Raw genomic sequence first — 11,234 nt, 5'->3', positions numbered from 1 at the left:
CCTCCCCCAGCTGAGAGAGAAGACCCTTTCAGATGGGGTGCTGGCTCCCTTTGAGCCCTACAGCTAAGCCTGGGGGTCCTCGCCTCTGATTCTTAAGTCCCTAACACAAGGAACCCCGAATGCACTCTAAATGTAATGATTTTCCATTGGAAGATGATTAATACTGAAACTGGCAGAGAGAGAGAGAGAGAGAGACAACATAAAAAAAATTCCAGTTTATCCACAGGAGAGTCTATACAGCTTCAGACATCACAGTAAAATCTGTGTGTATACTGAATGGCATGGAGGAGCGAGGTGAGAGTGTGTGTGTGTGTGTGTGTGTGTGTGTGTGTGTGTGTGTGTGTCCTAAATGTCATGTTTCGCATTCTGGGAGGAGCAGTCCCACTGGGGAGTGAAAGAGGACAGTCACAAATGGAATGGAGATGTGTGCGTGGATGGGGAAGGCTGGCAGATAAGGACATGGAATTAAGGTGCTGAGCTAATTTCATGCCTAGTTTCCTTTTTTTCTTTACAGGAAGCCCAGATGGATTTCTTACAGATGAGGTTGGGGAAAAAACTACCCTGTACGAGGTCGAAATTAAAATGAGTTAAAAAGAAATACCATCCCCAGCCACAAAGAGCCCTTGTTCACATTTGTGGTCTCACTCTCTATTGCACTTGTTTCTGTTCCTTTGTTCCCCCCCTCCCCTTCTTGCTGCTTTTGTCCTGATTCCGACAGAGATCCGTCACTAGAGGCAGGATTGAGGACTGTAGGTCATGCGTCTACAGCCGGACGTTCATGCGATAGGAGACTAAAGGAAGTCTCTTACAGAGGTCATGCCGTGAGCCTAGAGGAACATGTGCGCCACTTCCATCGCCCACCAGTCCAGCTCTCCTCCTGTGTGCATGGCAGAGTGTGTGGAGTTCAGGGGTTGGGTGTTGAGGTGTGATCCTGAGGGACAGAAAGAGAGAAGGGATCATTTAGCATTTGAAGAGGCAAATCACCAGTAGGGGTGGTCGTGGTGGTGGTGGTGGTGGTAGTAATCCACCCTAAACTCCAATCCAGAGTTTTGTATCTAGTTGCTTAGACGGAATCTGATTCAGTCTCTGGCTGGTACAAATGATTGATATACTAACAGAAAAGCTGGACGTCTCAGTGCACCCAAAGAGTCCTCGGAAGGCCTTGGGATTTATTTATAAAACACCAGCATTGAAAAACTCAGGGGTCACAACTAAACCCCAACACACACAGGCTTGCCAGGCGCTGGAATTGACTCATTGGTGACTGGTACTGGTAACTAGCAAGGTGATGGGTGAAAGGCATTGAATTCCTGGATTGTGGCTTTAGTGAACTACCATCCACTACTTCCCACCCTCCTCTCCAGAGAGGTCACTTCTAAGAGCCAGCTGCCCAGGTTCCCTGCTCAGCAGATGAGCTTCCAGAGCACCCTCCTTTGTGGGTTGAGGGCTGTGTGCACTGTGCCTGTAGAAAGGAGGCAGACAGCTCCCAGCCCTGGAGACCTGGAAACAAAGCAGGTGCGGTCTCTGGTTGGGAGCTCACAGTCTCAAGGATGACAGTTCCTAGTCTACTCTGGCCCACAAGCTTTTATCAAGTGACATTGACTCCTGTGTCTCATAGATGAACAATATTGTTGCAAAGAGATCCTTAAGCATTGTGTATCTAGCCTTGGACTGCAGCTTCACCCACAGCCTGGGTAAACCCAGGTGAGCATAGCAAGGCACCCATCCTACAATGTCAGGGTATCTCATTTTACAACCTGGTGTGAAACTCTGTTTTCAAGATCAGCATTTGAGGATTCTGTCCTTAAGGACCTTGACAATCCATGGGAGAATGATCGACAAAGGGACCACTGAATATGAATGAAAAAGTGACACAGAAGGGCAGCAGCTTGTTCTGAGGCAGGGTTGTTTTCATAGAAAGCAATCTTACATTCTCTAGAATGGGGAAAAGGAATGAATGCTGAAGGTGGCCAGACCGACTCAACTCTGTGGTTCTTCAGAGATGGCAGGGATGGTTATTTTCCAGATGCTGCTGTAAAACTTAAAAAGCAGGCCCTTCTACTCATTCCCACTCAAATGAATCATTATCTTCAAGGACAGAGCTCTTTCTTCTGGTGATGTAGAAACCTGGTTTCCCCTGAGCTGGTAGGCCTTCCTATCAGCTGGACATTTGGAACCACAGTGCTCCTTGCCTCTCTGTTTCTGACAAATGCCATCTGCCCCCTTCTGGGTAAGTTGTTGCTGTTGTTGGTACGTGCCAGTGAGTGAGAATGTACAGACGACCCTCCAGTGGGTTCTCAGAGGCAGTAAATTGCACAAGAGGAGACTGCCCACCTTTATCCTGCATAACAGGTGGTGGCTTTGAACTGGATGGCTCTGGGTTGGAAGCACAGCTCCACCCCAAAACCACTAGGCCACCAGAGCTCTTTAGTCATTAATGCTGATTACTCATGTTATGCACAATAAATAACTAATTATTTTTATCAAATGTCATTTTTAAAGGACTAGCATATTAAGGGTTACCATACCTTTCTCCAACATTGTTTAAAACAAAAACAGTTATGAGCATAAAAAAAAATAGGTACAGGGCCATGTTTCTATCTTACCATGTGAGAGAAGAAGAAAGCATAACTTCAGGGCAGCTTAACTATTGGCCAGGATGGCCTCAGGTCCTACTGTCTGTCATTTCTAGGCCCACAGAAGCTATGGAATTTCTTCTCGTTTTATCAGTTTTCTTAGCTGACATTCTAGCTAGTGCTCTTAAGACAAAAGTCAAGTCCTTTCTTCTACGGAGCCTTCTGGATTACTCCAGCTCTTTCATATTTCTCTCTTCTACATGCTGGGAGTTCTTTCTGTCACAGCCTTTCATTTAAAGAGACAGTACACTGGTTACGAAGAAGGTCTCTGGAGCCAGCTTGCATTCAGATCCTGGCTCTGCTAGTTACTGCCTCATGACTGGTCAAATCACTACTCTCTGTGACTCATTTTCCTTAGCTGGGAAATGAAGATAATAACAGCAGTTATATTGCTAGTTTATTGTGATAATTAAAATAATAAAATACATAAAGAGCTTACAAATAGTGAACATTATGAATGCAAATGATTATGTGGACTTCTGGAAATAGTTCTGGTTTTGTCTTAATCTTCTATTTTTAACGTCTCCATTGGCCTAGTGGGTAAGGGGTGTGATGCCAACTGTAATGTATGCACAGTTCCAATCCACCAGCTACTCTGAAGGAGAAAGGTAAGCAGTCACCTCCCATGTGGTTTACAGTCTCTGAAAACCGGTTTGATGGTCAGCTATGAGTTGGTTCCAACTTGACTACATGTAACAACATTTTTTCCCCTGGGTGGATTATAAACAACTCTTTGGGAAACTGCTGGAATTACTAGATAGTACCCACATGACTGCTAACCAAAAGGCAACCCTGGAAGAAAAGCCCAGTGACTGACCCACTTCCAACAAGCCAGCCATCAAAATCCCTATAGAGAAGAGGACTACTCTGGCACATGGGGTCACCACGGGTCAAGATCAATGTGAAGGAAATTGGTGGAGGGAAATCACAAGTTCTTACCAGCAGTGTTTCTCATTGTGTTGTCATTGCTCAGCACTCCTCAAATGATACATCATGATAAAATCCAGCAATATGATATACCACGGTAAAAGCTTGAGTATCTGAATAAACAATATTTCTCCCCCATGTTTCTGCCTAGTCCTGAGCGGAAGAAGTTCAAGCCTCAGAGATCATTCTAACATAACCCCTCATTTCATCACTGGATAAACTGAGACTCAGTTGTGACAGATCTGAGCCAGAGCATGTGGACAGCAGCTGGGGTAAGTTAGAATACAAGTTCCTGGCTCATTACGCCCCTGTCCTGTACATCTTTTCCTGGTTCCACTCAGAGAAAAATCTTGTCTTTTAAAATGCTAATAACTCCTTCCCACACTTGCGATGCACTGTTCAGTTTCTCTCCCTCATTTGGTCTCTCAGTGCTCTATCGCTTGGTCTCTGCAACACACCACCCAATACTTGCAGCTTTCTCCCCTCTTCTCCAATCTAGAGTCTAATAAACTTGCAATGGCTGGGAACTGAGGGTGGACTGCGACTTAAAATAGCAAATCAAAATACTTTACTGTCTTACCCCATCCCCATTGAGATTGCCAATTACCTTTTTATTTTTTTAAAAAACCCCACCCCAACCAAAACTCAAAACTTACTAAATATTCTGTTGTCAGAGCTAATGCAAGTGTTACAGTCATGGTAGCTGAGTTGGAAGGATAGCTATAAAGATAAAAAGGCACCCTGCATCTGCAGATGTAGACAGCTGCTGAGAATGAGGCCCCTGGCCTGGCTTTTAGAAATCCAGATCACCGCCGGGTGCCTTGCTATGGGCCCTTCCTGACTGCCCAGTTTCACTCTGCCCCGTTAGCAAGACAGATATGGTCATCTAAACATCCAGCTGCTGTCAAGCTGATTCTGATTCATGGTGACCGTCAGAGCAGAACTGTGCTCCACAGGGTGTGCGCTGGCTGGGATTTTTTTCTGAAGTAGATTGCCAGGCTTTTTGTCTGAGTAAACTCAAACTTCCAACCTTTTAGTTAGCGGCTGAACAACCTTAACTATTTGTACCAGCCAAGCTTTGAGACCCTAATACTTGGACCTAAAATTCTCAGATGCAAAGCAAAACCCATTATCTGCTATGTGTTGTGTGCCTCTTGCGTTCATCTTTTGACTATCTAACAATTTTCTGGTTTCTTAAACTGTTACCAAAACCCATTTTCCTGTCCTGAACCAGCACTGAGCAGTTTCAATGCTCACCCCAACCCATGGTGAGATGTTTCATTTTATGAAGATGTTTCTTGTCTTTAGACAAACTATAACCATCATTGATTGTAGCCTGTCTTTTAGACACAAAGTCCACCATTGTGCCACATTACTTCTAGGAAGTTTGGACAGCAGAACTCAAATCAGTCTTCAACTAGCCTCCAGTTTGCATGATAATCACTTCAGGAGTTTAATGCAGGATCCCAGGTCCCAATCTGTCATTCACAGGGTCTGTCTCAGGGATCAGGAATTTTCATTTTAGTAAGACTCAGATGATTCTGATGCTGGAGGTTTATGGATGCCACTAAGAAGCAGGGAACTAGAAATACATCTTTTAGAAAGCCCTTTCTCAAACATAAACTCACTGATCACATCCTATGAGAGAAGCAACAGTGGCTTTATTGCTCTTTGTATGAATAAGCAGCGGGAGGTTTAGGAGTCAATCCACTTAACCTGAGCCACATTACAATCAGATCTGCAACTGAGTCAGTTCCAACTCAACAGCACAAAACAGCAACAGCATATTAATAGTATTAATGAGTAACACACATTCATAAGGGACTCTTATCATCTGCACTCAAGAAGACTAGGAGTCAAGTGATTTGTTTAAGGCACCACAGCCTTTTTTATAAAGCTGATAACTGAAATGCTGGTAGTTCAAGTCTACCAGAGGGGCCTCAGGAAAAGGGTCTGTCACTCTACTCCAAAATCAGCTGCTGCAAACCCTACAGAGTGCAGTTCTGCTCTGACACACACTGGGTCACCATTAGTCAGCCAACTCTTGGGGGATTTTTTTTCCCAAAACCTGGAAATAGGAACAGACTTGAATCTAGATTCCAAAGCTCTAGCTTTCACTCTTTCTAAATGCATGCTTGTGAGTGGGAGGTGGCAGTGGCTACCAAGGACCAGGGAGCTTCTCTGTCCTTTCCTAACTCCTTCCTAGTCTTTGTTCTTGTTGGGAGGTGAGAAGACTCTTAGTAACCTATGTGGGAGCCCTCCTCCACACTGACTCCCTCACCATGGGCCCTCCACAGCCCCCTGTTGGCAGAGGCCCTGAACCATCCCGAGCTGGGCTCCTTGTGTTCCTGTGAGGCACCCTTGTGTGGTCTGGTCCCTGCATCGCCTGTGCGTGTGTGCATGTGTATGGGTGTCTGACCACACTAGTAAATTTTAAAGAATAATAAAAATCCCAGATAATTATAATAATCCCCTCTTCCCTCCAGCCTGGCTACTAGGCTCTCTCTCTCTCTCTTTTGCTTTCTCTCTCATTTAAGAATATCAGCAGAATCTGAGCCAAACAGAAGCTGAACTGTAGAGCCCCGGCTGCTGCTACCATAAGAAAAATGAAGCAGAAGAGTGTTCTCTTCCTTTCACGCTCTGCCTTTTCAGATTATCTGCACCTCTGCATCATCTCCAGGACCAGACTACAGCTCATCACAACTTTCTGTACCAACAGACTGGCAGTTCCAGGGTTAACATGGTGACCTCCTTAAGCTGCTGAGGAGTCAGGTCTAATTTTATCCTATAACTGGATCCGCCAGTCCTCTTTTTTTATCCAAGGGCTGAGATACGATGGGAAGCATAGAGTCAGCACTTCTGGTGGCTCAGGCCTTAGCAGGCTTGCTTTTTGCTGAGTGCTGAAAGGCAAAGCCTTCGTGGGCTTGGCCCCAGAGTTGGGCCCTGCGGGTCTAACAGGTAACAGCCTGGGCAGAGCTGTGCAGGGGGTCTCAGTGCTTCCTTGCTTCCTGCTGACTCCCACCACGATGCATCCTGTACTGAGTTGCCCCGAGCTGGGCACAATGAAGGGCCTCGGGGCAGCTCAGTACAGGATCCATCAGGGAGGGTGGAGACCAGAGTTGGCTGCTGATGTCCCCAGCACTGCACAAGGCTGTGGAGGCCCATCCACCAGTGCAGTCTTCATAGTGACCCCTCACAGCCCAGCCTGGCCCAACACACCCTTCTTCCGCCAGCAAGCCCTCATGCACACACGCTGTGCAGTCCAACCGCCAGCCAATCTCCAGTCATTCTCACTAGTAGAATGGTGGAGAGGCCCCCTTGGGCCTGCTCAACTGATTGCTTTCCTAGAAAGCAAAGGAGAAACTATGTCTGAAGGATCATCCTGGAGAATTTAAGCCTTGGTTTCATCAAGACTTCAGTAAGTTTTTGATTCAAGAGACATTTGGAAAAATGTCTGCTCACTGAATGTTTATTAACAATGCTGAAGCTCTTCTGGGGACCCATGCTGCTGCAGGCCACACGGGTCCCACTACGTCTTTGTCCTCTCCACTGCCTGGTTTCCAAGATAATACCACACGGTTTAGCTATACAGTGTGCCTTCCCCATTCATCCAAACATTGCCTTTTCCAAACTCTATTTTCCCCAAGCATTTCCTGAGAGGTTGTTGTTGTTATTGTTAGGTGCCATCAAGTCAAGTATGACCCATAGTGACCCCATGAATGACAGATCTGAACCCCGACCTGTCCTGTGCCATCCTCACACTTGCTGACCCTCCAGAGCCCACTGAGGCAGTCACCGAGCCAGTCCACCTGGTCGAGGGTTTTCCTCTCTGCTGACCTTCTACATTTCTGAGCATCATGTCCCTCTCCAAGGAACAGCCTCTCTCTCTCTTAGCAAAATGCTCGAAGTATGCAAGGCGAAAGGCTGATTGACTAGATATGGTGACTGTTTACTTGGTATGCGGTTAGTAGGCTGGCAAACTAGAATCTATGCCTTAAGCGTGCCTCCCTCCCCTGCCCCAGCTGTTAGGGGCCCTGTCATGCCACATCATGCTTTCAGGAGGAGTTCTGAGGTGGATGAGGGGCCTGAGGAGTGAGATTCCTGGGAGAAGAAGGTGGAGGGGAGGAAGCATGCAGACTTCCAGGAGCAGCCTCCTGGTCTCAGGCCATGCAGGGAAGATGAACAAGGGTGTTACCTCCAAAGAGGCTACTTCCGGGAGAAAGGCTTGGAGATCACTGCTTTCCCCTTTTCAGGCTGGCCCGCTTCACTATCTGAGCCCCCTTCCTGCCCTCGAGCAGGTCCGGCTGTAGGCTACTCCCTCTCAACTCCACCTGGAGATGGCAGCAGAGACAGAAAGCAGGACGGATCACACAGAGAGACAGGCAAAAGAAGGAAAGAGGGATCATCCGGATGCAGTGGAGACAGCAGGCTCGAGAAGGAGCCAGCACAAGGTGAGGGGAGAGTGTCCAGTGCAGACAGAAACCCAGAGTGAGCTGGAGCAGAGGTGAGGGGCGCTCGGGAGAGCAAGAGGCTCCCGAGGGCTGGCGCCTGCGCAGTACCTTGGCGAGTTCCCTTAAAAAATCCACATCGGCTTCCAGCTCACTAACATCCTCTGGGGACCCCGCAACAATCACCTCCTCGTGCACCTGGGTGTCATCGGCACCAGACGAGTCTATCTGCCGAACAACTTTGCGAACAATCTGGAAAAGAAAGAAGGGAAAAGCCCGTTCAAGCAATCAAGTCAGAGCTTTCGAAGAGTAAGTCCCCGGAGATGAGAGTCAAGGGGGAGGCAGCCTTTGTCCTAAGGGGCCCCTCCCTTGCTTGGCTGAGATAAGGATACTTCTCATTTCCCATCATTTTATGGGCTAATTCACAGTTGACAACCTCAGAGGCTAGAATTTGAAGAGAGATCTTAGCAGGCATAAGGACCAAGGTTTGAACATATGTAACTTCTATCTCTAGGTAAAAGCACTTATTCATTCTGTGCTGTGGCATGAATATGTGTATATGTGTGTCTTCCTCAAAGGTCTGTAAGCGCCTGAAAAAGGAGAGTGTATTTTTGCTGTTGTACAGTAATGCGACTGCATCTACACATTGCCTCATTCATTCATCCCAATATTCAAACTGTCATTAACTCTGTACCTATCTACTTTGTCTGGGGAGAGGAAGATGTAAGCATAAATAAGGCATGAACCCTGCTTGCAAAAATCGTCCTGTGCCAGGGGAGAAGATGGCCACATGGGGTCTGGCTACAGTGCAGTATGAGCAGTATCTCCACGGACACATAATCAAGGTTTGTCTGTAAAGAGCTGTGCTGCTAACTCAATAGTCATACCTCTCTAGTGGTTTGAATCTCTTTGGGAGAAAGATGGGCAATCTCCTCCCATGTGACTTAGAGCTTCTGAAAACCTGCTAGAGGGTCAGCTGAAGTGACACAATGAGTTTTCTCTTTTTCACTCATACCTAACATAGGTCCTGGCACTTGCAAAGCAAAATTATGTCTGCTGAGTTAAAATCGCTACTAGCTCTATGAATTTACACATTCCTTTTATTTTAGGAGGCCCATGGTAGGCCAGGGACAATCATATTGCTCTCCTGAAGTGCTGGCTTCTAGGCTACGTGTCATGGGACTAGATTTGGTCTGTTCCACGAGAGGACTGTTCCCTCAGAAACAGAGCTACAGGAACTATTCAGTCTGACGCAGGCAAAAGGCTGCGAGGAGAACTGTGTGTGGATCAAAGAATACCACCAGAAGCTTCTAGTAGCTGAAACCATGCTTACTGAGTAGTCAAGAGGGCAGCACAGTCACGCTCTCATCCTTCCATGGAGGCAAAAGCAAGAAGCTTCAGGAGAGAAAGAGCCAGGATGAGATGGATTGACTCAGTGACTGGAGAAATGGGACTAGGTCTGTTGGAGGTGAGATTGGCTCAGGATAAGGCAAGATCCAAGTCTATTGTACACAGGGTTGCTATGTGTTGTAGGTGATTGATTGCACATAACAACAACAACAACAACAACTTCTAGCCTACCTACATCTCCCCGCTCTAGGGACTCTCTGTACCCACTTTCTATTTTTTAAAATTAGTATTTTTATCATTCACATATATTGTGTTTCAAGCATGTACACACTGTGTTTTATACAATCTTTAGTTTATATTTTGTTCATATCTATTGGGATTTTCTTTTTCTCCCCTTACAATCATCTTAATAATGTACTCACCTTCTTGGTGATGATGTTGCCCTGTTCATCCGTAAATTGTTCCTCGGTCACTTGCTCCCCTGGAATATTCTGAAGCTCATTCCCCTGGAATTAGAGACAAGGTAAAAACTTGAGGTTGCTAAGTGACCATTTGGGACTAAGAGGGAGAAGCAGTAAAACAGCAAGAGCAGCAGCAATACACCCGTCCAGTAACACTCTTCACGCGAAACTCCCACTCAGCAAGTTGTGGCAGCCAAACCAATGGCTTACTGAGTGGTGGAGACGCCCCAGTGGGGCCTGAAGATGGGGTGCGGCCTACTGCTGGCTAGAGCTTTGTGTTTGCCATTCTCACAACCACCCTGGGGGAGCAGGCAAAACAGGGATGACCACAAACGGGGGAAGACTTGAGGGAGAAGGTGGACACCTCACTTTTGTATTACTGTATACCAATTAGAAAATATCTCAGCACACTCAGCTGCCCTGCGTGTAACTGTCCACCATCCTGAAGCTATAGGCTGAAGAGCAGGTCTCCTAACAGCCTGGAACCGCCACAGGCTATTGTGAGGTCTGAAGAGGCATTGTCTACCTGGCTCTCTGTGTAGCACCTCTCTCAGGCCTTTCTGCTCCTTCTCTTCCAGCATACGTCTTGACTGAATCCTAGCACTTTCCCCCACTCTTCCCTCACCACAGCCCCAAATCCACCCCTGGCCCAGTCCTGCCTGCCTGGCATTTACCTTCAAGAAGACACGACGCCGGACCACCCTGGTGGAGATGGTCTCCTCGTCGTCACTCAGGCCCTCGCTTTCCCCCAGCTCCTTGTCCAGCTCCTGGTGGACGTGCTTGAGCACAAAGCACAGGGAGCCCTTGACAATGTGCATCACATTCTGGCAGCTGACCAGGAAGAAGCCCAGGAGCACCAGACTGACCAGGAGCTGGATGATGAACGTCCACATCCTCACCTCCTCTTCACCAGCCCGGCCCTCCGGCAGCCCGTGCAGCCAGGGGCCCGGCCACCACAGGAGTCCGCCCTCTCATTCTCCTCGGGGACTCCTGATTGCCCCAGCAGCCTCGTCCACTCACTGTTGCTTCCTCTGGTTTTTGCTCTCAGCCTCTCTTTCTCCCAAGACAGGAGATCCAGAGGCCCTATGACTAGAACTGTCCGAGCTGAGCGCCCCTCCTGCTGAACAGCCCCAAACTTGGCCCCTATGCCCAGGTGACGTCAGGCTCTTCTATAATTTTAGCTCCGAAGCCCAGCTGCTGGAGCTGTCCAATGAGGCGAGAAGGAAGCCGGCAGGTGCATTTGTCCTCTGAACCAGAGCGCATGTCAAAGTCACTGTGTGAGTGACACCCCCACTGCTCCAGAACCCCATCAGAAAAGTGTCTCACCCTCCTGTTTTTCCTGCTTGCCTGGGGAGGGGGCAGTCCTTATGGGGAACTAGAGGGAGGAGGGAGGAAAACATTCTCATCCAGGG

General features: G+C 47.6%; 1 protein-coding gene across 1 annotated transcript; it reads right to left on the bottom strand.

Moving 5' to 3' along the window:
* Positions 1-904: 904 nt before the first annotated feature.
* On the bottom strand, positions 905-10,738 carry LOC102869801. Its single transcript, XM_006896994.1, has 3 exons — positions 10,497-10,738; positions 9,784-9,867; positions 905-931 (listed from the first exon to the last, which is right to left on the bottom strand). The coding sequence occupies exons 1-3, from the start codon at positions 10,713-10,715 to the stop codon at positions 905-907; spliced, it is 330 nt and encodes a 109-aa protein (XP_006897056.1). The 5' UTR covers positions 10,716-10,738.
* Between the last annotated feature and the right edge of the window lie 496 nt (positions 10,739-11,234).

This window comes from Elephantulus edwardii, unplaced genomic scaffold, assembly GCF_000299155.1.
Source record: "Elephantulus edwardii isolate Elephantulus edwardi_28Jun2011 unplaced genomic scaffold, EleEdw1.0 scaffold00195, whole genome shotgun sequence".
NCBI lineage: Eukaryota > Metazoa > Chordata > Mammalia > Macroscelidea > Macroscelididae > Elephantulus > Elephantulus edwardii.
Note: the sequence above shows the minus strand (reverse complement) of the source record. Positions and strands in the feature narration are given on the sequence as shown.